At 52.0% G+C, this 26,108-nt stretch overlaps 2 protein-coding genes and 1 long non-coding RNA gene across 5 annotated transcripts in view; 2 read left to right on the top strand and 1 right to left on the bottom strand.

Moving 5' to 3' along the window:
- Nucleotides 1–6,822: 6,822 nt before the first annotated feature.
- SPC24 (SPC24 component of NDC80 kinetochore complex) lies at nt 6,823–12,063 on the top strand (the record flags this gene model as incomplete). Of its 2 annotated transcripts, none has more annotated exons than XM_082651394.1 (5): nt 6,823–6,982; nt 10,232–10,388; nt 10,557–10,649; nt 10,811–10,887; nt 11,892–12,063. In XM_082651394.1, the coding sequence occupies 5 exons, from the start codon at nt 6,823–6,825 to the stop codon at nt 11,996–11,998; spliced, it is 594 nt and encodes a 197-aa protein (XP_082507520.1). In that variant the 3' UTR covers nt 11,999–12,063. The 2 variants fall into 2 exon arrangements, with proteins under 2 accessions (XP_082507520.1, XP_082507519.1); XM_082651393.1 differs by having other exon boundaries at nt 10,232–10,380; nt 10,549–10,649.
- Nucleotides 12,064–14,552: 2,489 nt separating this feature from the next.
- Nucleotides 14,553–19,248, top strand: LOC309820040. Its single transcript, XR_014296481.1, has 3 exons — nt 14,553–14,671; nt 17,034–17,217; nt 19,149–19,248. It is a non-coding gene; the product is annotated as an uncharacterized lncRNA (long non-coding RNA).
- Nucleotides 19,249–20,050: 802 nt separating this feature from the next.
- Nucleotides 20,051–26,108, bottom strand: part of LDLR (low density lipoprotein receptor) — a 35,972-nt gene continuing 29,914 nt past the window's right edge. For both annotated transcript variants that reach the window (XM_082650505.1, XM_082650504.1), the window contains exons 16-18: nt 23,923–24,000; nt 22,445–22,602; nt 20,051–21,791 (exon numbers count right to left, since the gene is read on the bottom strand). In XM_082650505.1, coding sequence (XP_082506631.1) covers nt 21,756–21,791; nt 22,445–22,602; nt 23,923–24,000 — 272 coding nt within the window. In that variant the 3' untranslated portion in view covers nt 20,051–21,755. The remainder of the gene's footprint in view (nt 21,792–22,444; nt 22,603–23,922; nt 24,001–26,108) is intronic.

Consider the following 26,108-nt stretch of genomic DNA (forward strand, 5'->3'; position numbering starts at 1 on the left):
AGGGAAGCCCTAAAATAGATCTCTTTTTTTAAAATGGACTTATTTGAACAATGTTCCAAGCTACAGAAAGGTGACAAGAATATTACAATAAATGCCCTTATGCTCTGCCCTACACTGGCACCATCCAATACTATAGCCACTAGCCACCTGTGGCAATCTCCATTTAGATGGAAATCAACTGTAATTAATTCATGGTCAGTAGCTGCATGTGGTTGGTGGCTACCCTATTGGGCTGCAGAGATACAGAACACTGCCACTGTGGCAGAAAGTTCTAATCAAACCCATTGTGGGTGGGACTCCCCTGGTGGTGCAGTGGTTAAGAATCCGCCTGCCAATGCAGGGCACATGGGTTCGAGCCCTTGTCCGGGAAGAGCCCACATGCCACAGAGCTACTAAGCCCGTGCGACACAACTACTGAGCCTGCGCTCTAGAGCCCGTGAGCCTCAACTACTGAAACCCGTGCACCTAGAGCCCGTGCTCCGCAACAAGAGAAGCCACCGCAATGAGAAGCCCGCGCACCTCAATGAAGAGTAGCCCCAGCTCACTGCAACTAGAGAAAGCCCGCGTGCAAGACCCAAAGCAGCCAAAAATAAATAAATTTATTTTTTAAAACCCCACTGTGGGCAGAAAAAAATGTTTACTAATTGTTTTTTCCTCATGACAAAAGAATTTATAGTGATTGTAAAACACAAAGTTTAAGCAATACAAAACCATTTGGCATAGTGGAGGGTGCCATGGTCCTACTTGGTAGCAATGCATGCCATTGTCAATACTTTGGAGAATCTCCTGTCAAACCTTTTTCTTTTCTTTTTTTTTTTTAGTGTTTATTTATTTTTACTTGTTGACAGTTTGCTTTATTTATTTATTTATTTATGGCTGTGTTGGGTCTTCGTTTCTGTGCGAGGGCTTTCTCCAGTTGTGGCAAGCGGGGACCACTCTTCATCGCGGTGCACGGGCCTCTCACTATCGCAGGCTCTCTTGTTGCGGAGCACAGGCTCCAGACGCGCAGGCTCAGTAGTTGTGGCTCACAGGCCCAGATGCTCCGCGGCATGTGGGATCTTCCCAGACCAGGGCTCGAACCCATGTCCCCTGCATTGGCAGGCAGACTCTCAACCACTGCGCCACCAGGGAAGCCCAAACCTTTTTCCTATAGGTTGGATATTAAAATACTTTGTTTTGCTGTTTTATTTTTTATTGAGGTGGCGTATACCATTTGCGTACAAGTCGTGTACAAAAGTGTACAGCTCCATGGCTTTTTGAAAAGTGAACATCTATGAGTCACCAGCTCCACGAAAGGAAGCGGAGCATCCTCAGCAACGCCCTAGGCCACTCCTCTCTCTCCCCCAAGGATGACTGATGATGGATGATTGCTCTCCTGATTCTCACTTCCTCTGTTTTTCCTCTGGACTGTTCAACCAGGAGATAACGGGTGGTTTTCAGAGGTTATAGGAAGTCCCAGAAATTTTACTCAAAGTTGTATATTTCTAAGTGGAAGGTCCACTGATCTTGTCAGTTTTCCAGAAGGGTCTGTGAGCCAAGAAGGGGCCTTTTGGAAATTAAAAAGAAAAAAATTGTTCGGACGCTCCCTGGTGGTCCAGTGGTTAGGACTCGGTGCTTTCACTGCCATGGCCCGGGTTCCATCCCTGTTCAGGGAACTAAGATCCCACAAGCCACATGGCGTGGCCAAAATATAAATAAATTAAATTAAATTAAAAAAAAATTGTTTCTCACAAGCAATCACCCAGGACCATTTATTTCATCGTCTTTGTTACCTTGTTCAGCTCATGCTTAAGACCCCATTCCCCACCCTCCAAACCCAGTGTCTTGCTTTGCTTTTTAAAAATATATGTCTACAAAAAGGAATGAAATTGAGTTATTTGTAATGAGGTGGATGGACCTAGAGTCCGTCATACAGAGCGAAGTAAGAGAGAAAGAGGAAAACAAATACCATATGCTAACACACATATATGGAATCTAAAAAACTGGTACTGATGAACCTAGTGGCAGGGGAGGAATAAAGATGCCGACATAGGGAACGGACTTGAGGACACAGTGGGGGAAGGGGAAGCTGGGATGAAGTGAGAGAGTAGCATTGACATATATACACTACCAAATGTAAAATGGATGGCTAGTGGGAAGCAGCTGCATAGCACAGGGAGATCAGCTCAGTGCTTTGTGTCCACCTAGAGGGGTGGGATAGGGAGGGTGGGAGGGAGGCTCAAGAGGGAGGGGATATGGGGATATATGTATACATATAGCTGATTCACTTTGTTGTAGAAACTAATACAAAATTGTAAAGTAATTATACTTCAATAAAGATATTACAGGGACTTCCCTGGTGGCACGGTGGTTAAGAATCCGCCTGCCAATGCAGGGGACACGGGTTCGAGCCCTGGTCCGGGAAGATCCCACATGCCACGGAGCAACTAAGCCCATGCACCACAACTACTGAGCCTGTGCTCTAGAGCCCGTGAGCCACAACTACTAAGCCCGCGAGCCACAACTACTGAAGCCCTCACGCCTAGAGCCCGTGCTCCACAACAAAAGAAGCCACCACAATGAGAAGCCCGCGTACCACAACGAAGAGTAGCCCCCGCTCGCCACAACTAGAGAAAGTCCGAACACAGCAACGAAGACCAAACACAGCCAAAATTAAATAAATAAAAATTTTTAAAAAAGACATTACAGAAAAAGAATAGAAATTGTGCATGAAAAAAATATATGTCTGAAAAAAATATGTGTCTATTTTTGTGGCAAAATATACATAACAAAACATTTACCATCTAAACTATTTTTAACCGTGCAGTTCAGTGCCATTAAGTACATTCACATCGTTGTGCAACGATCTCCACCATCCATCTCCAGAACTCTTTTCATCTTCCCAAAGTGAAACTCTGTCCCCATGAAACACTGACATCATCACTCCCACACCCAGCCGCTGGCAACTGCCATTCTATTTTCTGTCTCTGAATTCAACTACTCTAGGGACCTCATATAAGTGGAATCGTGCAGTATTTGTCTTTTTATGGCTGGCTTATTTCACTTAGCATAATATACTCAAGATTCATCCACATTGTAGCATGTGGCAGAATTTCCTTACTTAAAGACTGAATACTGTTCCACTGTTTGCATGCACCACGTTTTATTTATCCATTCATCCATCAGTGGACACTTGGTTGCTTCCACCTTTTGGCTATTGTCAATCATGCTGGTTATACAAACATCTTCAAGTCCCAGCTTTCAATCTGGGGGGTATATACCTAGAAGTACAATGGCTGGGTCATACAGTAGTTCTGTTTTCAGTATTTTGAGGAATAGCCAGTGTTTTTCCCGGGGCAGTTGCACCAATTTACATTCCCACCAACCAGTTTTTCCATGTCCTCACCAACAACTGTTATTTTCTGATTTTTTTTTTTAATAGTAGCCATCCTAACGGCTGTGAGTGGTTCTCTCTTTATTTTTTGGAAGTGAGGTGAGTGGCCTTTTTGACAGGAGCATTTATATATTTCAGGCTCTGGTTGTGCAACCTGGAATGGCTTAACTCTTGAAAAACCTTTCCTAGCTGATAAGAGAGCTATCATTAGCCCATGACTTAGAAAGGTTAAGAACTTGCCACGGTCATAGGTGAACTGCGGAGCCAGAAACGGAACCCATGGTCTTATCTCTTCTTCATTTCACTCAGCACTGTGCCCGCCTTTAGGCACAGAGAAGGCCAGCCCCCACCACCAAAGGTCACGTAGCTGATGGTGACAGAGCAATCTCAGCATCAAATGCTCAGCTAACAGGAGGGTGAGCGATGCCATAAGCGCTGACTCTGGGGACCCAGCTCCGTGCCCGGACACCGACATTTCTGCAGCAAACAACTAAGGTGTCATCACTTATACATCTGCTAGCCACCCTATGAGATAAAGGCTGTGGAGCTTCTTAACCTGAAAATCTGGGGATGGCCTTCTGGGGTCCTGAAATCCAAAAATGTGTGCCTGTTGGGTACGTTTTTCAAAGAAGAGCCTGTCTCGTTGCTCTCATTAGATTTCAAAGGAATCTGTGACCCGGGGAAGACTAAATAAATATATTAGTCTTAGGGTGTCCCCAGCTCCATGATCGCTGTAAAAATATTACAACGTGAGCAGTCCCTGGGGTCTTGGCAAAAATTATCCCATGAAAGTAAGCTCTAAGGAGGAAGGTGGCTCCAGGCTTGGGCTTGGGGACCTGTCAGATTCTGGATGGTCAGTGGAAATCTTGACGCCTCTGTTGCAGTTTCTCTCCTCTCTCCCTGGCTGTGCCTTCTCTATCTGGCCGGCTTCTCCTCTCTTGTCCAACGTCTGCAATTGGTGGGTCTCAGAACTTAGTCCTCAGACCTTGTCCTCTCCGTACTCTCCCCCAGGAGAGCTGTCATCTGATATTGGCTGCACCCTGACGACGCCCGGATTTCTATCTGCAGCTCAAATGTCTCCGCAGGCTCATGGCCAAGCAACTACCTTTTCTTTTTTTTTTTTTTTTTTTGGCCACGCCGTGGATCATGTGAGATCTTAGTTCCCTGACCAGGGATTGAACCCACGTCCCCTGAAGTGGAAGCACGGAGTCTTAACCACTGGGCCGCCAGGGAAGCCCTGCAACTACCCTCTTGATAGCTCCACGTGGTCAGCCTCCAGGCACTGGGAACTTCCCCAAGCTTTCCATTTCACGCAGCCCTCCACCTCCAAGCCTGCTCCCTTACCCGCCTTGGCCACCAGTGCCACCACCACTACCCACCACCCAACAGGTGTTTGGGCCAAACACCCAGAAGTATCCTTTCTCTTCCTCAGAGAAGGATGGAATCCAGTCTTGCTGGCAAGTTCTCTTGATTCTGGAAGATCTGGAGCCAATCCACTCCATAGCTCTTCCCTGCTTAACACCTTTGAACTTACTCTTTCCTCTCCTGGTGCTTTGTTTCCTTTTTGTTTCCTTTTCATCACTCGGGTCCCAGTTCATATGTTCCCTTCTCAGGGAGTCCATCCCTGACCACGTAACCTAAAGCCACTTCCCTCCCCTGCCCCAACTCTGGTGACTCTGTCCTATGACCCTGGTTTATTCCTGTAGCAGGTGTTCCTGGCTAAAATGATTCTGTTCATCTGTTTCTTTGCTTACTGTGAGGACTTGCCACTACAGCTGTGGCTTTCAATGGTTTTTTACACAACCCACAGCAAGATACAAATTTCACATGTGACCCAGTGATCCAGGTGTTATGGCTGCATCACAAATTACCCCCAAGTTTACTGGCTTTAAACAAAAGCTTTAAACAAAGGCATCGATGTTGCTCACAGTTTGGGCCGGGCTTGATGGGGACAGTTCTCTCTCTCCTCCTCTTGGTGTCAGCTGGGACGGCTCAAAGCCTGGGGGCCGGAATCATCTCAATGTTCACTCACTTCTCTGGTGGTTGATGCTGGTTTCAGCTGGGACCTTATCTGGGAGACTCCTCACGTGGCTTGGGCTTCCTCACAACATAGCAGCTGGGCTCACAGAGAGTATCCTGGAATTGAGAAAGAGGGAGAGAGCGAGCTAGCACCAGGCAAAAGATGTATTCTAGTTTCTGACTTAGACTTGGAATTCACACGGCGTCCCTCCTGCCACATTCTGTTTGTTGCACAAATCCTGCTCAAGTTCAAGAGAAGAATTGGAGTCTGTCTCTTGATAGGGACTGGCAAAATTGGAACTATTTCTGTAGCCATTTTTTTGGAAAATACAATCTTCCACACCCAGTAGACAAATGGGGGGAGTTTCCCAAAACAATACTTAGCTTTCTGTACACAATGCACTGATTTTTTTTTTCATTGTATTTTGTTGAAAATGCTTGTCATGACCCGCTTATTTTTTCACCTCATTTTTTTTTTTTTGCGGTACGCGGGCCTCTCACTGTTGTGGCCTCTCCCGTTGCGGAGCACAGGCTCCGGACGCGCAGGCTCAGCGGCCATGGCTCACGGGCCCAGGCGCTCCGCGGCATGTGGGATCTTCCCGGACCGGGGCACGAACCCGCGTCCCCCGCATCGGCAGGCGGACTCTCAACCACTGCGCCACCAGGGAAGCCCTCTTCACCTCCTTTGAGGGACATGTCACAAAAGTGAACAGTTTGTCTTTCCTCAACCGTAACCCCGCACACAGCATGGTGTTCGGTGAGAATCAAACACCTCACCCACTAGCCTTCTACGTATTTTTTATTTAACACCTATAAAGCACGTACTGAATACCAGGCACTGACCTCATTCAACTCTCACACCAACTCTGAAGTAGACACTATGATGATCCTCATTTAACTGAGGAGGAAAGTGAAGCACAGAAGGATGAAGCAATTTGCTCGGGGTAACACAGCTAGTAAGTGGAAAATCTGGGATTGAAACGCAATAAATCTGGATGCAGACTCCATTTTGCTACGCAGCCTCTTATAGAATTTACTTATTTATGATGTTTATTGTGAGTGTCCCACACACACACCGCTGAACCTCAGCTCCACGAGAAGTAGTTCTTGGCTTCGCCCCTACAACAGCGCGTTGCTCGCAGCAGGCACTGGACCCGGAAAGAAACAGCTTGAAGATCTTGCAGCCGCTTTCCAGCCTGCGCAGGCGCATCAGGCAGGACGCCGGAGGCACCCCCACGCTCCCTACGCAGACTGGCCATCGCCAATGGTTGACAGAGGAGCCGGCGCAGGCGCACTAGTCCGACTAGACGCGGCCTCCCTCATTGGCTGATGACTGACGTGGGCTAAACCCAATGGAAACGGGCCTCTCCGGGAAGGGGGCGGGGCCCAGCGGGCAGTTAAATTTGCGCGGGATTGGTCCTAGTGTAGTCATGGCGGCCTTCCGCGACATGGAGGAGGTGAGCCAGGGGCTGCTGAGCCTGCTGGGTGCCAACCGCGCCGAGGCGCAGCAACGGCGGCTGCTGAGGCGCCACGAGCAGGTGGTGGAGCGGCTGCTGGAGACGCAAGACGGTGCCGAACAGCGGCTGCGAGGTGAAGGCCGGGGCGGGGGGCGGCGGGCAGCCGGGCCCGAGTGGTGGTGGTGGTGACCAGGCCGGCCTCAAACCTCCTCCCTTCTGGGCGCCCCATCCGCTACCGTATTTCCCCGTGCGACCGGCGGATGAGCATTGTCCCCTCTGAGCCTCGGTTTCCCCACCCATGAAATGGGCTTCAGGACAGCAGCCACCTCCCAGGGGTTTAGTGGTGAATGTAGGAGGTCTGACGCGCTGTGAGCAGGAGCTGGGACTCAGGGTTTGAATTGGGGCTCAGGTGTCAAAGCGTCGGGTTTGAATCCCAGCACCGCCACTTCCCAGCTGTGAGATTTGAGGTGACTTACTTAACCTTGCAATGCCTCTGTTTCCCATAAAATGGTTGTAATAATAAATAGTCCGCATCTTCCTGCTGAGATTGTTCCCATGTCTTACTGAGCACCTGCTGGGTCCAGGCATAGTGCCAGTCATGGGGTGACAGCCGGGAACAAAGCAAACAAAATCCCTGGGGTGGGGGTAGAGCTAATATTCTAGTGGGGTGAGGCAGAGGATAAACAAGAAAAATGGATTTGTCAGGAGGTGATGGGCTAAGGATTTCAGCTGTTAACTCATGAACCCTCTTGTCCCAGTCCAGTGCTTCCCTCTCAAGCCTCAGTTTCCTCATCTGTGAAATGGGGTTGCTGATAGCACCCCTTGATGGATCAAAGTGAGATTCATGGAGATGATGCTTGCACAGGAGCTGCCCTTGTTGCGGCTTTTCTCAGCATCAGGGTTTTTTTGTTTTTGTGTTTTAAAGGCTTCAAACTTTTTTTTTATTGTGGTAAAATTGACATAACCTAAGATTTACCATTTTACCTATTTTCAAGTGTCCGGTTCAGTGGCATTAAGTACATTCACATTGTTGTGTGACCATCACCACCATCATCTCCAGCATTCCATGGTATGGATACACCACATTTTGTTTATCCATTCATCCGTCACTGGACACTTGGGACACTTCCACCCCTTGGCTATTGTGAATAATGCTGCTATGAGCATGAGTGTACAAATAATCTCTTTGAGTCCCTGCTTTCAATTCTTTTTTGTATTTTCCCAGAAGTGGAAATGCTGGATCAGATGGTAATTTGATATTTAATTTTTCTGAGGGGCTGTCATCTAGTTTTCCACTGTGGTTTCAGTGCCAGGGATTTGTAATGCCTTTTGACAATTACACTTTATGAGGGGGTGCCGTTTGGGTTGAGACTTGAATGATCTGGCAGCTAGCCATGGGATGGCTCCGGGAAGAGTGTTCCTGGCAGAGGGGACTGTCAATGCAAAGGTCATGAGGTGAGAATGAGCTGGAGACCCAAGAGAAAGAGGTAGAAGATGAGGTCATCAGGGGCCAGACTTGCCAGCCTGTGAGCCCCCGGGAGGAGTTTGGATGTTAGGCTAAGCACAACAGATGTCCTGATCAGGGTCTTCTGCTCTTTTCTCCTTCCTTCTCTCTCCTTTCTTTCCTCCCCTCCCGCTCCATTAACTCCCCTTTCACTGATGGTTGAGGAGAAGCTCCGCATCACCCAACCTGCCTGGGTTTCAGAAGAACGGAGGGATTTGGGGCAGGGAGACAAGAGTCGGTGTTCTAGGGAGCTGGGGTTTCGATCAAAAGGATCCAGTTCAGATGCCAGCTTCAGAGCTAAGTGTGTGGACAAGCCACTGGACCTTGGGCTTCCGCTCATCGCCTCTCAAATCGGGGGAGGGGTTCAGCCACCCTCAGGGAGTGGTGAGAGTTCAGTGAGTTGGGGCCCCGTGGTCACCTGTGGCACTTAGCACACATTCGGGTAACGACAGCTTATAATGAACGTCCATGGGGAAGAGATCATCCCAGGAGACTTGGTTGTTGTTAGGAGGGTGAGTGGAGAAGGGGCGGGAAGGCTGCAAAAGAGAGCCAGACCCTCAGCTCTCCTAACAGGAAGTCAGCAGGCACCGTCTAACACAGACAGATCAAGAAATAGCCGCATAAGCAAATTATTTAGAAATATGAACGTCGATGCCGGAGAAAACAGTGAAGAGTTTAACTGGCTGCTTCAGAGGGTTGGAGAGGCTTAGAGAGGGTTATATGTGTGTGTGTGTGTGTGTTTAAATTTTCACAACCGTAGACATGTGGTGCTTTGATTAAAAATTAACTTAATATAAGTTTATAAACACTTAAACGCTGGCCCTTTAAGAAGCATTTTCATCCGTGCCTTCTCTGAGTTGGCAGGTTTCTCTGACTCTGTGGGAAGGAACACAGTAACCTTCTTAGGGTGTTTTTGATCTTTTTGGATGTTTTGTTCAAAATATGTTTATTCTGAGTAGGTGTTGGCGATGTACGGTGATTTTAAGATGCAATCTGTGCTTTGAAGAAGAGAGACTTGGGAATAAATAGTCCAGTGTGATAAGGGCTGTCCTGGGAGCACAGTCTCGCCTTAGGAGGGAGAAGAGAGTGTCCAGCCGCCTGAGTCAGGCGTTATCCAGAAGGCCTTAATGCTGGGAATGATGCGCCAGTGGGCAGGGACACAGGGGTACAGGTCCCTGGAAGACCGGCAGGCAGGGGCCCAGGACTGAAAAAACATGGCGTGTCTGCACGATGATGAGGCATCTTTGCAGCCAGAGCAAAGGGAAAAGCACATGGTGGGGCAAAAAGCAGGGAGAGAGGAGGTTGGCAGGGATGCCGAAGGTGCCCAAAAAGACCTGGACGTTATCCTGGAGACTCTGGGGAGCCACGGGAGGTCTTTGATCAGGGGAGCGACTTCACATTTGGCCTCTGACGCAGCTGCTCTGAAGGCAGAGAGCAGAAAGGATTGGCAACGGGAGAGGCCAAAGCAGGACACGGCCGGGAGGTTTTTGGGGTGGTCCTGGAGGCATGAAGGACCAGCACGCAGAAGAAGGGGTCCTGCCAGACGGGATGGCTAACTGGATCCAGAAAGTGAGTCCCAGGCTTGTTGCTTGGACAATGGGGTCGAGAGTGACGTCATAAATTAAGACTAGGTGTGCAAACAAGGACCAGGCTTTACTACTTTGGATGGATTCAAGTGTGATTTCGGTGAAATGGAAGCACGTGTGCCAGGTCCAGGTGGGACTCTCAGGCGGGCATTTGCAAATAGAACGATGGGTCAGGGAGCTAGAGATCGAAGTGGGAACGTGGCCATAGATGGGAGCATTGAGGCTGCCCTCTGCTCCGGGGCTCTCCTGGGGAGCCCGAGATGAGGAACGCAGACTTCTCCCTGCCCTGCAGAGGTCCTCACTGCGGAGAAGGAGGTGGCCCAGAGCCTCCTCAACGCGAAGGAGCAGGCACACCAGGGCGGCGCCGAGTTGCAGCAGCTTGAAGCCGAGCTTCAGAGGGCCAGCGAGGAGGACGCCCGTCTGAAGGCCAGCCTCCTATATCCTTTCCTGTGTGTGCAGGACAGCCGGGCCCCAGCCTCACCCAGGATGCCCTTGTTCACTCTAGAGAGCACACCTGGAGCCAGCAGCCCCGGGCCCGACGAGGTTGGTGTGAGCACGTGGGCAGCCCTCCCTCCAAAGCCAGGAGTCCTTAACTGCCTGTGTACTCAGCTCAGCAGAGAGCTGGAGGAGCTCAAGGAGATCGAGACTGATCTTGAAAGACAAGAGAGGGAGGTTGACGAAGACACGACAGTCACCATCCCTTCAGCCGTGTAGGTCCACAGACGCGGTGTGAGTGCGCATGTGTGCGTGCACGCAGCCCACAGCTCTTTGTTGGAGTCGACGCTGGAGTAACTTCTCTCTCTCTCTCTCTCTCTCTCTCTCTCTGTCTCTCTCTCTCTCCCTCCCCCCCCCCTTCTGTCTTCTCACGCAGGTATGTGGCTCAACTTTATCGCCGAATTAGTAAAATTGAGTGGGATTATGAATGTGAGCCGGGGATGATCAAAGGCAGTATCCTTTGTGGTGAAAGTGGAACCCTGTGCACTGTTGGTGGGAATCTTAAACGGTGCAGACACTATGGCCGGTCCTAAAAAATCCAGAATAAACACATAACCCAGCAGGTCGACTTCTGGGGATACACACGAAGGCATTGAAAGCAGGGACTTGAGCAGATGTTTGTACATCCATGTTCACAGCAGCACTGTTCACAAAAGCCAAAAGGTGGGAGCAACCCAAGTGTCCGTCTGCAGATGACCAGATAAACAAAATGTGGTCCATCCATACGGTGGAATATTATTCAGCCTTAAAAAGGAAAGACATTCTGGCACACGCTACAACATGGATGAACCTGGAACATAATCTGCTGGTTGAAATAAACCAGACACAAAAAGTCAGTACTGTGGGCTTCCCTGGTGGCACAGTGGTTGAGAGTCCGCCTGCCGATGCAGGGGACACGGGTTCGTGCCCCGGTCCGGGAAGATCCCACATGCCGCGGAGCCGCTAGGCCCGTGAGCCATGGCCACCGAGCCTGCGTGTCCGGAGCCTGTGCTCCGCAACGGGAGAGGCCACAACAGTGAGAGGCCCGCGTACCGCAAAAAAAAAAAGTACTGTATGATGCCACCTACATGAGGTCCCTAGAGGAGTCAGATTCATGGAAATAGAACGTAGGAAGGGGATTATGATGGGAGGGGGAGTCAGTGTTTAATGGAGACAGAGCTTTGGTTTTGCAAGATGAAAAGAGTTCTGGAGATGGTAATGATAGTTGCACAACAACATGAATGTGCTTAATGCCACTGAACTGGGCACTTTCAAATGTTTAAGGTGGTAAATATAATGTTATATGTATTTTACCACAATTAAAAAAAAGACAGTTCATTATCTTAACTTTCTGTTCATGAAAATGTCTTTCAGTCTCCAATTATCTTAATAATAACAATTTAAAGGCAGTGTCCTTTCGTCGTGGGGGGAGAGGGAGGGCCATGTGTCCTGGGTTTCCCTTACATCTGCACCCTCAGTCCATCATGGCCCCAGCGTTGCTCAGCCCATCCATCTGGACAGCACCCAGCTCTCCAAGAAATTCATCAGCGACTATCTCTGGAGCTTGGTGGACACAGAGTGGTAGCCAGGAGCCTCTGGGACTGCATCGTACAGTCCCACACAGTGGGAATCAGCCCGTGGTGGGTGGTCAGTGCCTCAGTGGTGAGATCAGCTTAAAATTAAATGTTTATACGTAAATGAGTTCTTTACTGGATTTCTTCCCCCGTTCCCCCGTCTTGACTTTGGCCTCAAATGCTGGACTAGGTAACCAAAGAAAACGGACTTAACTGTGCCAGGCCTGTGACTTCACGTCTGTGACAACACATACAAATGACACCGTAGTATCCGATGACAAATTCCAGGTCTTCGTCATCTGTGATTCAGGTTTGGCCCTTTTTTATCTGTTCGTTCTCTGAGTGCCACTGTGTGTCCGAGCTGTGCTGGGAACCCAAGGCAAGATGAAGGATCCCTTGAGCCAGTGGAGGAGTCAAAAGTGATCAGATGACACCCTCGAGCTAGAGAGCATCCAGAGTGCTTCAGGACCCTGGCCAGGGAGGGGGCCTGCCCCAGGGGATGGCGGTGGCATTTTTGCTGGGACTGGAAAGGATGAGTCAGTCATGAAGAGATTACATTATAGGCTGTATAGGGGCCCATCGCTGGCTCCAGGGTGGGCTGTGTGTCAGAGACCACCGTTTGCCTCCCTGATATTTGTTCTCCCCTCCCCCCTTAAGGAAATCCTTTTAGCTGCCCAGTCAAAACACAGCTTTTCCCAGCTTCCCTTGCAGTTAAGTTCAGGACAGTGAAATGTAAAAAGAAGTGTTGTGTGTGACTTCTTAAAACGCAAGGTAGTATACCCTTTCCCCCTCTGCTCTGTTTTCTGGAACTTGAGTGTGAAGGCTGGAGCCCTAGCAGCTGTATTGCCACACTTAAGGAGGGGTGCAATCCTCTAGGGATGATAGGAACCTGGTTCCCTGATGATGGTGTAGCTGGGTATCAATGCTGGACTTCCTTGCGGGTAGGGGCTAAACTATTATGTGTGCCTTTGTTATTTTAGTTTTTCTATCACAAACAGCCAAAATAAACCCTAACTGATTCAGCATGCAACCAGGGCCTGGGCCAGCCAATTGATTTCTTCACCTAACCCCCATCCTCAGTGACTGAGGTACTACTAAGAGTGGGAAGCCTGTGGCCAGCCTGCCTGCCTGTGTGAGGGTAGAGAGTGAGAAGTAGGGTCCCTTCAATATCAAGTGCCTCTTGGATACAGCTTTTCCTGAAGCCAGTAGATTTGGTAGTTACATGAGCCTCTGGGTGTTGGGTTTTGTGCACCTCTGTACCATTTACAGTGAGTACAATTTGTATTTCTTGATCAGAGAGGGACATGCTAAGCTGAGGGAGCAGTGAGTTCTAGCAGCTCCTGAGTACATCAAGTGGGCACTAAAAATAGTCCATTCCGGTGTCTCTCAGAGGCCTTAGAGCAAGGGATCCTGCCTGTTGGGCTCCAGGAGATAGACCCAAAAAAGGGGTTGTTAGTCTCCCTGAAATGTAAGCAGCCCCAGTCCATCTGGCTCACAAAGAAAGATTCCCAGAAGAACTTCAGAGGCCGAGGGCCTGGCTTTACATATTCAAGGAAATGTTCACATAAGCCCTCCTGGGCTGTTTCCATTTTCAAGGCTGGCAGAGTTTTTTATGATGTGAAAAAGAAGCAGAGCCCTTTATTCGTACCCTTGGCCCCCAAAGGGCAAAAGACTTGATCTAGACCAGGGTTTTCCTGCCTCAGCCTTCGCGATGTTTGGGCTAGGTCACTGTCTCTGGTGGGGGCTGTCCTGGACATCACAGGATATCTGGCAGCATCCCTGGCCTCCACCCACTAGATGGGAGGAGCACACCCCTGTCGCAAAAACCCTGCGGTGGGGGGGGCAGGCACACTCAGGGCTGCCACCCCCCGCCTTGCAGCCTCAGCCAGGAACCCGTCAGTCTTCTGCCAAGGTCAGCTTACTAGCTGCTGTCACCTTGGTGGCTGTTCCTGCTGACACAGCCAGCCTCCACCTGCTCCCCTGCAGGAGTGCTCCCCGCCCTGAGTAGACCTGGCCTAGCTGAGGGTCCCAGGGCGGGCAGAGAGGCATACTGCTCTCTAGTGCAAACAGATTTGCAGGTGCAGAGGCCCTGGGAGAGAAAGCCAGTGTTGAGGAGCGGGTGCAGTTACAGACGCAGGCTTCTCTGTACCCCGGGCCCAGGGCCTGAACCCCCCATGGGCCTGCTCCCCAACCCCTGAGCAGTGGCCTCGCTTTGTTCTGGGAGGGGCCCTGGAGGCATTGCCTGCCCAGAACTCAGTTTCCCCAAGAAGAAGAAGGTGACTCCAGGGAGGCAGCATGGACCTAGGCTTAGAGGGGCCCCGTCACCTCAGGCCTCCCCCGCAACCAGCCCAAGGAGTGAGCAAGTGCGTGAGGAACGCAGCCCAGTGGGGCCCGGCGGGCGCATTCAGGGAGGTGCCTGAGCTCACAGGGGCCGCGAGAGGCCCTGGCCCTCCACATGCCTGGGCCCTGACTCACTGCCCGGCGCTGGCTGGACGCCCGGACAGCCTCGGCCCGCGGCCTCCAGCCTGCACACCCACTCCCGCCCCTGCCTGCTCTCCCTCTGACAGCCGGCCCATGGGCAGCCAGCAACCAGCTCTCTCGGCCGGGCCTGTTGGAGTGCATGCAGGATCGGAGTTCCCCTGACCAGGCAGTGAGTGGGGAACCGAGGCCTTGCGCCTGCAGAGGTGAGACTTGACCCCTCACCCCCAGCCTGTTCCTCGCACCCCTCAGGCCAACACCGTCCCACGCCGGTGAGGAGTATCCGTTTTACAGGTGGGGGATCCGAGGCACAGCTTGGTCCAGTCGGTTGCCCGAAGTCACAGGACAGTGACACCCTGGGAGGCTGAACTCGGCAGTGGGGCCCTGGGGTCCATGGAGGAGCATCTTGGCTTTTCAGATGAGAAATGGCCTCCAAGGCATCTGCCCCTTGTCCGACGTCACCCAGGTAGAAAGAGACCAAGGACTGGAACTCAGGCCTGTACTGGGTGGAGCCCTGCTGGGCGACGGAGCAGGGTAAAGTTCTAGATGCTTAGTGATCAGTGGTTGCCGGTCAGACATCCACACACCTGGCCAACCTGTCTTATAATTGGTGTTTCTGGGGAAAATAGCCAAACCCCTCACACTGGACCTCCGGCAAGCTTGGTGGGCCGAGGCTGGTGAGAGGCCGGGAGGACTGGTCACAGGGCATCAGCACAGACACGGCAGTGCATGGACCATCCTCGGGGAGGCTCCAGGACCTCCTGGCGGCTCCCCGACTGTCTCAGAAGTGTGCACTGGGCATCTGTGACCTGCCGGCCCCCCCTTCAGGGAGCCACACTCCAGTGGAGGCCACGAGCAGGTGCCGTGTGCTGGCTCCCAGTGCCCTACGGGTGGTGAAACTGAGGCACAGAGACGGCAGGCTATTCGTGGAAGGTGTCACAGATTATGGAGACAGAGCCTGCAGGAGGCCCCAGGGAGGAAGAGCCGTTTGAGCCCAGATAGACCTGAGCCCTCTGGGGATAAAGGTGTGGAGACAGTGAGCCAGGCAGAGGGAACAGCAAGTGCAAAGATGGGTGTTCAGGGACAGCAAAGAGGCCAGCATGGAGGGAACATGAGGCCGTGGGGCTGGATCATGCCAGGCCTGCAGTCCACAGTGAGGCATGGGGAGGATTTGCAGATTCCAGGGGGGCCCCAGAGTTGGGGCTTGGAAAGGGGAGCCTGACATTGGCCTCTTGACACAGGTCATGGTGCAGAGGCCCAGCCGACTAGGGGGCTGGTCTCGCTATGAACCCCCAAGCTCCCCACCTCCATCCCAGGCACAGCGTGGGAGAGGAGGCCTCCGGGGTGAGCAGAGCAGCTGTGCCGGGAGGGTGGAGCCCCTCCACCAAGGGCAGGAATCAGTGCTGAAACCTGAGCTGCCTGGAGGGGAGGCTGGATGGGACCCAGGAGTCCTGGGGGCTATCCCCCCCCCATCCCACTCCACTCAGTGGGGTGGGTGATGTGACCAGTGTTCGCTCAAACTCCACCTCTCAGCCGCTCTCTTACCCCTTCATCGTGGAGGGGATTCACTTCCTGGGGGAGAGGAAGGGGTGCTGACCCCCACTGTGGGGGAGGGGCCGGCGTCAGGGACAGGGCTCCCCCTCCCTGCCTCCCCCCTTCCCTCCCCCAGACCTGGGCTCAGCCCCGCAGGCTCCAGCCTGACTCACCACAGGCAGCTGTGGTTTCAGATGCCGGTGGGGGCAGGAGGGGGAGGCAGCAGAGGACATGAATTGGGGTGTCAGGCTTGGGGGAGCAGCTTCTTCCCACCACCCAGCCAGTCCTGGCCAGAGCCATTGAGCCCTTGGAGAGGGGGAGCCAGGGTCACGCCTGCCCACACCCTGTCCTTGGGGATGGCAGCTCCGAAGCTCCAGTCTGCCCCCCACCCCTTTGGGCAGGCTGCGCCTACAGACCACCTCCAAGTGGCCTGCTAGCTGCGCTGCATCTCACCTGGGTGACATCCACGCCCTTCCCTAGGGGACCCCTTGTGAGCCCAGAGAGGATCACCAGGCCGCACCCCCTCCACCCCTCGGGCTGCTGGTGGGAGGGACGTCTGGGTCTCACCAGGAGCTGCGGGAGCTGAGACCGGTGACCCCACCCTCCCCTTTCCCATCTGTAAAATGGGCTCTGGGCCTGCCCTCCCTCCCCGCCCCTTGGGCAGCCACCGAGGGGAGCAGACAGTTAATCCCCAAGAAGTGTTTGCTCTTATTTTTCCTGAGGCTCTAGTCCTGCGTGTCTGTGTCGTACTCAATGCCACGGTGGGGACGCCCGAGGGAGGATTTCAGCAACTACTCACTCCCTTAATGGAAAACTGCCCAGGCCAGGGACCAGAAAGTTCCATCACCTCCAGCCTCTCCCAGGCACTTCCTCTGCTCAGGGACACCTGAGTCCTGCCCACCCTCCCTTCACAGCACCCTCTGCCACCTCCCGGCCCCTCCCACAGGCCCAGCCATTCGAGCTCATTTGTCCCATTTGCCACACGGCTGAGCATGGAGTCAGTCAATCAACCAATTATCGACCGCCTGCCTGCAGGCCCCGGACGCTTCCTGTGCGGTCCGCTCAGCTTTCGCCCCCAGAGGCATTTTGGAACCTTCCCAAGACAAAAGGCGGAAGGAAGGAAGGAAGTGCCACCCTGTGGACAGAGAAGAGATAACAGTCCCTGCGGCTCCTGGCACTTCTCTCCACCACCACGCCGGCCACCCGTGGAGCCCAGGAGGTAGGGATCAGCATCGGCCCCGTTTTCAGTTGGGGAAACTGAGACTCTGATGGGTCCCAGAACACCCAGCTCAACCCAGGCCGCCTGGCCCAGTCTGCGCTCTTTCCCACCTGCTGCCCTGACACTCTGGGTCCCCTGCCCCTGGGCCCATTCCTGCAGAGAACCCAGTTTCCCAGGTCCTGCTGGGTTCAGCCCATGGGGGCGCTGGCAGGAGGGGGGCCCGGAGGAGGGGAGAGGACGGAGTCTCTCTCGTCTCTCTCTGCCGTGGAGGGGTCTCCTCCCAGGCTCCCACAGCTCCTGGGCTCCAGTAATGCCACCCCTTCTTCTGCTGTTATTTCTAGATGCCTCATTGTCCCCATTTGTGGTTTTTTTGGCTGCGCCTTGCGGCATTTGGGATCTTAGTTCCCCGGCCAGGAATCAAACCTGTGCCCCATGCAGTGGAAGCGTGGAGCCCTAACCACTGGACCACGAGGGAATTCCCTGGGTTTTTGGTTTTGTTTTAATAAATTTATGTTTGGCTGCGTTGGGTCTTGGTTGCTGCCCCCAGGCTTTCTCTAGTTGGGGAGAGCGGGGGCTACTCTTTGTTGCGTTGCGTGGTCTCCTTATTGAGTGGCTTCTGTTGTTGCAGTGCACAGGCTTTAGGTGCACGGGCTTCAGTAGTTGTGGCTTGCGGGCTCAGTAGTTGTGGCTTGCGGGCTCTAGAGTGCAGGCTCTGTTGTTGCGGTGCACAGGCTTTAGGTGCACGGGCTTCAGTAGTTGTGGCTTGCGGGCTCAGTAGTTGTGGCTTGCGGGCTCTAGAGTGCAGGCTCAGTAGTTGTGGCGCACGGGCTTAATTGCTCCGCGGCATGTGGGATCTTCCCGGACCAGGGCTCGAACCCGTGTCCCCTGCATTGGAAGGCGGATTCTTAGCCACCGCGCCACCAGGGAAGCCCCCTGGTCTTTTAAAAAAAGTATTATTTAGCATTATTTTCAGTTGTGCTCCAATACACATAACGTAAACTTTACCATCTTATCCAAGTTTAAGTGTGTAGTTCATCGGCCTTAAGCACATTCACATTGTTGTGCAACCAGCACCACCAGCCATCCAGCTCTTTGGTCTTGCAAAACTGAAAGCCTATAGCGATTAAACACCAACTCCCCAGACTCTTCGTCCAGCCCCAGTCACCCACCGTCCTACTTTCTGTCTCTAGGAATTTGACTACACTAGGGACTTCATATAAGTGGAGCCATACAGTAGTTACCTTTTTATAACTGGCTGATTTCCCTTTAGCACAATGTCCTCGAGAGTCATCCATGTTGGAGCATGTGTCAGAATATTCTTGCTTTTTCAGGCTGAATAATATTCCATTGTATATATACACATTTTATTTATCTGTTCACCTGCAGATGGACACTTGGGTTGTTTCCACCTTTTGGCTTTTGTGAAAAATGCTAAGAACATGGGTGTGCAAATATCTGTTTAAGTCCCTGATTTCAATTCTTCTATATACCCAGAAGTAGACTTGCTGGATCACATCATAGTTCTATTTTTATTTTTATTGTTAGTTTTTTTGGCCATGCCTCGCGCCTTGCGGGATCTTAGTTCCCCGACCAGAGATCGAACCCATGCCCCCTACAGTGGAAGCGTGGAGTCTTAACCACTGGACCGCCAGAAGTCCCAATAGTTCTATTTTTAATTTAAAAAATTTGAGGTCCTATTTTCAATTTTTTGAGGAGCCGCCATACTGTTTTCCCACTGTGCCTTCACCATTTTACATTCCCACCAACAATGTACGAAGGTTCCAGTTTCTCTACACCCTCGCCAACACTTGTTGTCTTCTGTTTTTTGTTTTTCATTACAGCCATCCTAATGGGTGTGAGGTGGCATCTCATTATGATTTGCCCATTTGGTGTGTTATGCTTAGATGCCTGTATTGTTTTTTTCTATCCAGTGACCTGCTGTGTTCCTGACTGTTCCCCAGTTGATGTGCCAGGACTATTTGTGGCTTGACCGTCATGCCCTAAGACAGGGGTCTGAAATGCCCTCAAGGCCCAGACTCAGGTAAAGCTGGGGTGCACAAGAGAATGAGGGTGTAGGGGACTGAGGTGGACTGCAGCCCACGTACCCTGACACCCATGGCTCTGGCCAAATGTTTCCATGATGTAGCCAGATTCACCTGAATTTATGATTATTTGGATTTGTGTTGTGAAATCTCTCAATTTTTTTCCATCTTAGCAACGAATTTAATAGGACTAAATTCAGGAGAATCCTTCCCCGACACCCCCCAAAATAAAAAAAGCCTCCTGCCACTCAGTTCCTTTTTAATATTCTTCCAGAATAATCTTGTAAAATATAATTTTTTCTATCTGTTTCCTCTTCTAAAACGTCATCTCCTTGAGGGCACAGACTCTTTTTTTATATATATATAACTTTTTTTTTTCTTGGCCGTGCCACACGGCATATGGGATCTTAGCTCTCCCTGACCAGGGATCAAACCCCCGCCCCTTGCATTGGAAGCATGGAGTCTTAACCACTGGACCCTCCAGGGAAGTCCCAAGGGCACGGACTCTTCTTATTCACTGCAGTGTCCCACACGCCTAGAACAGGACCTGGCACGCAACAGGTGCCCGTTTTTCATTGAATGAACAAGCAGGAAATTTAGCAAAACCCCAACTCAGGGAAGCACCCAGCAGAGCTGCTCCCCAGCTGAGCACAATATCCCCGAGAGCCTGCAGCCTGCTGGAGATCTGGGGAGATGTTCCCTTTCCAGATCCTTCTCCCGGGGAGTCTAGTCCCTCAACAGATGGAGGGAGCCAGAGAACAGAGGAAGAAAGCACTTCTGGTTTAGCCAAATACTTTAAGAAATTTAATCGATCACAGTAAGACATTCAGGCTATAAAAACATTCTATACAGTGGTTTAAAAAGCGATACCCATCCCGGAAAAGCAACCCATATATACAACACAGACCTGATTCTCCTGAAGAGCGTTGCGCGCAGCACGCGCGAATAATCTTTTTGTACAGAAAGACGAGGCGTCTCAGAGACAGTTTCCCCCAATGCAGCAACCAGGGTTTGCAAAAATAAATAGATCTTTTTTTTATATACATATAAGTGATAAATGTTTCAACAAATATACAAAGTGCAAACATAACAAAAAGCTCCCATTGTCTGCCCGGGGATCTATTTACATGCTTCAGAAAGAGAAAAGGCATTCACAGCCTCCTGCAGGGCCGCCATGTTCTGTGGTTGTACAGCAGACAGTCCCCTCAGAGAGTCTCCGTGGGAGGCACCCCCCCACCCCCACTCTGTGGTAACAAATGGGATACGTGTGTCAATTTCAGAAAGCATTCTTGTTTCATAAGTCCCGCGAAATGCTCGAGGCCAGGAGCATATCCTACAGGGCAGACCTGCCATGCACGTTTCAGATGGACCCCCCGCCAACCATGACCAGCTTATTGGGGAAATGAACGGCTCGGGGGGCATCTGCACAGAAGTGGAAACACTAGCCAGATAGTCTCGATCTTGATCTTGGCTTTGAAGTTGTGATCAGGCCGACCCTTTCCTCCTCACGCACGTCTCCCTATGTGCTGGGAGAGGGGCCAGGTCCGCACCATCACCGACCTGGACTCTCTCCAGCCAGAACAGAACCAGAACGGAAAGCAGTGCAAAATAATAATAGACTGTCGACTTTACACAGTGTACAACTAAACTGAAAAAGTGCAAGGGGCAGGGCTGGGGTCCAGACACCCACACCCAGACAGAGGGACACAGTTAGAGGTCGGAGCCACCTATCTTCACGCACAAGGCAATGGGGTCTCAGGCACTTAATACATATTAAGGGTGACAGGTGGCTCAGGTTTTCCCTGGGGATGGCCGGATTTTGGTGAATGAATAGGGCTCAGCGGGTGCCACCCCCAGAAGGCTGGATCCAGCCATCACCAGGGGCCCTTCCCCAGCATAAGGGGAGGGCAAACCCAGCTTGGAAAACCCTAGTTTGATCCTAACCTGTGGGTGGCAGAGCAAAGGCCAACACTGGCCATCCCATCAGCTCGGCAGGCAGAGGTAAACACGTCCAGTCCTGAGTGTGAGGCTCGAGCTGGAGGGCACGTGAAGCAGCAGCTACCCGGGCCCCTGTTGGTAGCAACTGCTCTGGTGCGTTCAAAGCCACTAGCTTTCCCGCTCCGTGTCCCTCCGTCCATCATTCCCTTGGGGGAAGAGCACGTCAAGGAGGAGAGAAGCTCAGAAACATCCCCCAGCTCGTCCGCCTTCCTCCTCTTTTCTTTTAAGCGTAAAGAAAGAAAGAAAAAATGCAACCCAAACCCGATCCGTGGGCGCTGTCGGAAGCCTGTTCTGCCTCCCAAACAAATAAATATATAAAACAAAGCTTTGGCAGACAAGGCAGACAGGCTCCGGGGCTGCAACCACCAGCACTGCTTTTGGCGCCCGAGGTCTCAGGAAGGGTTTGAGGCAGGTCAAGGGTCCGGGGAGAAAGTGTTCTTCCTGCCAGCGACTGACCAGCGGCAGGTTCCGGGAAGGGACGGGACTCAAGGCAGCAGCTCACGCCACGTCATCCTCTAGGCTGACCATCTGTCTCTGTCAACAAAACGGTAAACGCCGGAAACCATCAGTCCAACATACAGTAAACATGGCTAGAGGCCACCTACGCCTCACTCTCTCCTGGCCCCTCCAGCCAACCAGCCCCCACGCATTGCCCGCTGGACCCACACAGTGGCTTCCCCCGGGGTCTCGGAGCTCCGCTGCTTGGTCCCAGCCTGCTCCCTCACAGCCACCAGGGAGCGCCGTGACCACGCAAGTCTGATCGTGTGGCTCCGTGGCTCCCACCTCATTCCGAGGGTGCTGCTCCATCTGCCCTGTCCCCTCCCACCCTCCCCCACTCTCTCCATTCCGGTCACACTGGTGGCCTCCTTGCTCCTCAAACACACCAGGCAGGGTTCCGCCACAGGGCCTTTGCACAGGTGGTGCCTTCTGCACACCATACACTCCCTGCTCAGAGAAGCCTTCCTGCCCACCTAAAGTTGCATCCCCTCCCTCCCAGACCCACAAACCACTCTCCGTCCCCCTTCTGGCTTTCACCCTCGGACCTACGATCCTTTTGCTTATCCTCTGGCCCCGTCCCCACACCATGAAAATGTCTGCTCTCCGGGGAGGACCTGGCCCTGAGGAGGCATGACAGACACACAGACAGACACACGGGCACCAGCGAGGTCCCAAGTGGCGCGGCTCACCGATGGGTAGGTGTAGCCATCCTGGCTGCGGCAGATGTGGACCTCGTCCTCCGTGGTCTTCTGGTACACAGGGTTGTCAAAGTTGATGCTGTTGATGCTCTTAAGCCGCCAGTTCTTCCAGAGGAGGAAGGTCCCGAAGCACAGGAGGATGAGCAGCGCTGCAGGGAGAGGGGAGAGAGGTTGCCTTCAGCTGTCAGGCCCTTTCAACTTGTAAAGGGTTTTATTCTGCATTTAAAGCAGTACTTGCCCGTTGTAAAAAAAAAAAAAAAAAATCTATCTATGAGCATAACAAATCTCTAGCTTGAAGACCACTGTGACTGCCTCACCCTCTTTCTTTTTTGGTTGTTTTTTTTTTTTTTGCGGTACGCAGGCCTCTCACTGTGTGGCCTCTCCCGTTGCGGAGCACAGGCTCCGGACGCGCAGGCTCAGCGACCATGGCTCACCGGGCGCAGCCGCTCCGGCATGTGGGATCTTCCCGGACCGGGGCACGAACCCGTGTCCCCTGCATCGGCAGGCGGACTCTCAACCACTGCGCCACCAGGGAAGCCCTGCCTCACCCTCTGAATACCCAACTATTTTCAATTCTTCCAGTTTGTTTCTGTGATTAGTCACATGGGAGCCACCGCTTTTTCAGAAATAGGACTGTTCTCTACATACAGGGCCACAGTGTACTCTGGTTCTGTTTGAACTTGGGTGGGGCTGGATCCCTCTTTGCATCCTTTATGGTGGGCCTTGGGGTGGCACTTCCTGTCCCCTCCCTACCCCCTCCCCCAGATCCAGGGAACAGCCAAGGGCTCACCCGGCCCAGGTCTGAAAAATATTCTGGTTCAGAGGGTGGGAGAGGCTCAGGCTCTGCTGGGCCCCCGGCAGCCCCAAGGAAGGTAAGGGGCCCAGCCGCCAACCCACAGCGCACAGCTGTTGGGCACTTAGATCTCTCATCTCTGTGAAGGGACACCTTGAAAGGACTTTTTTCGAAAAGGAAAAATGGGTGTGATGCTGACCAAGCCATGATTAATGGGTGACGGCGGGGGGGGAAAGCAGAAATCTCCAAACTGCCCCCTGCAAGAGAACCGCTCACCAGGAGGCGCCCCTGCTGGTTGCCCTCCCATCCCTTGGGTGTTGGTGAGGCCGCCCATACTCACACCGGGGACCCTGGCCCAGCCCCACTTCCCCCATGTGACACATCGACTGCCCCACTCTGCTCACCGTCAGCTCCGAGGCGGGGTGGGGGGTGGGGGGAGGAATGTTTGTTTCTTTCAGGGCTGGGTCCCCAGTGCCCGGAAGCAATCTTGGTATACAATAGGCACTCAACTATATTTGTTAAGTAAATGAAGCTAGGAAGGGGGGCCCAGTGATGAACAGGATGCGCAGCAGGGCTACCCCATTCCTGGAGGAAAGGTGGACCAGACTGGCTTACTGGGCACGGAGATCATTTTGTAGGAACCCGGGAACCAGGGGAGGACCGGCCACAGGCTTACCGATTGGGAGGACGATGTACAGAGCACCCACGCCCTGGGGCCTCTCCGCATCCGCTCGGCCGGCAACATCACCCAGGACTGCGATGGAGAAGGGAGAAAGTGAGGCCCAGTTCCCCAGTGAGAGGCGGGAAAACACAGCAGGTGTATGATGACAACCCGCAAAGGAAAATGCCTGACATTTCTCAGTGTCCTCAAACATTCAAAGGAACTTGAAGCATCTCCCAGGTGTGAGAGGAGCCGGGCTGGCTTCCTCCAGGGCCTCGCTTGTTAGCAATCGGGGTTATGGGATTTGGGGCAAATTTAAGAGGGTCCTTTCGCCTCACATTACAAGGCACTGGGGAAGGGACTGCTGGTCCCTGAGACCAACGCCTACAGATACATTCCCAGTGGCTGGCGAGGTCACTGGTGGAATTTTTCAACCTGCTTCTGCATTTGATGACAAGGAGCCTTTTCTGGATGGGGCCGGGGCCAACTTCTGTCCCCGTAATACTCAGCAATCCCAGTGCCTGGGTTGCATCGCACCAAAGCCCCATAGTCCTGCGCCAGCTGTCCCCACCTAATAAGAAATATTAGAAGCGGGGGGAACCTCATTATATAACCATGCCCGTGCACCTGGGCCGGACAATGTGAGGGGCCGTGCACATGAAAGTTTAAAGGCCTACAAACAGGCCAGTGAGCTGGGAAGACTGCACAAGCCACATCCAAGCCACACATAGGCCGGTGAACAGTGATGACCGTCTCCGGTTGTGTTCAAATCCCTCTGGGTTTTAATTCAATCCGCTGTCGCACGTGTTGTGGACAGAGTACATGCAGTTTTACACTTACGCATATTTAAGAAACCTTGTCACAAAAATAATTTTGGGCAGCAGCATCGGTGTCCTTGAAAAATTTTTCCCTTAAAAGGGCTCCTTTGCCAAATTCGAGAAGCCCTCGACGGGCCCATCTGTGAAACGGTTTTTTAAGCAGTGGTCCTTCAAGTGAGAAGGGTTCTGGGCCTCCCTCAACCATATAGTTCCTGTTTTATCTCCTTTATGGTTGAACAAAGGATTCAGCTATTCTGAGGGGGAAAAAAAAAAAAAAAAAGTCTGAAACTTGCTGATGTGCCTTTTTTTTTTCTCCTGGCCAGAAAAGTCTGAGCTCCGTTTCCGGGCTGCTCAAAAACGGGGTCGGGCGCCCTCTGCTGGACAAAGCAGCAAATGGTGGGCTCCAATTCACTGAGAGCCCAGCTCTCACCTCCTCCAGCTGGGGAGGTAGATCATGACCTTGAGGGTGGGCTAAGATGAGGAGAGAGAGGGACTCGTCCCAGGCACTAAATTTAAAGGGGTCCCCCCAAAACTCAGTAAACCAGTAATATTATAATGCATTGTTTTTTTGTTTTTCTCCTGTTTTGGCCACACCGTGCAGCATGTGGGATCTTAGATCTCCGCCAGGGAAGTCCCTGCATTGTTTTTAAAAATCAAAATTAATGCCAACAGGAATTCCCTAGCGGCCCAATGGTCAGGATTCCACGCTCTCACTGCTGAGGGCTCAGGTTCAATCCCTGGTCAAGGAACTAAGATTCCACAAGTCACGCAGCACGGCCAAGAAAAAAGAAAAGAAAAGAAAAGAAAAATTAATGCCAATACCTCATGGTGACCAAAATAGCAAAACTTTTAGGAAAACAGGATCTGACTATACACTTTGCAAGATCCTGCCTCACTGAGACACTGGCTCCGAGCAAACTATTTACTAGAACAGGTGGCTGACCCCACATGCCATAGTTTGAGGATTCAATTTTTTTAAAAAAATACTGCATTAAAATATTACTTGAATCTTGGGTATTTTGGTGCCCCCTTTATTTATTTATTTTTAAAAAATATTTATTTATTTATTTGTCTGTTCCGGGTCTTAGTTGCGGCACATGGGATGTTCGTTGCCATATGCAGGATCTTTTAGTTGCAGCATGCAAAATCTTTAGTTGTGGCATGCAGGGGTGGGTCTTTCTTTAGTTGTGGCCTGCGGGGGTCTTTAGTTGAGGCATGCGAACTTAGTTGTGGGATGCAGGATCTAGTTCCCTGACCAGGGATCAAACCCAGGCCCCCTGCATTGGGAGCTCAGAGTCTTACACACTGGACCACCAGGGAAGTCCCTGGTGCCCCCTTTAGATGCTGCCCCAGGGAGTGCCTGACCTGCCTCATGCTAGTCCT

This window comes from Grampus griseus (genome assembly GCF_964374135.1).
Source record: "Grampus griseus genome assembly, chromosome: 3".
Taxonomy (NCBI): Eukaryota; Metazoa; Chordata; class Mammalia; order Artiodactyla; family Delphinidae; genus Grampus; species Grampus griseus.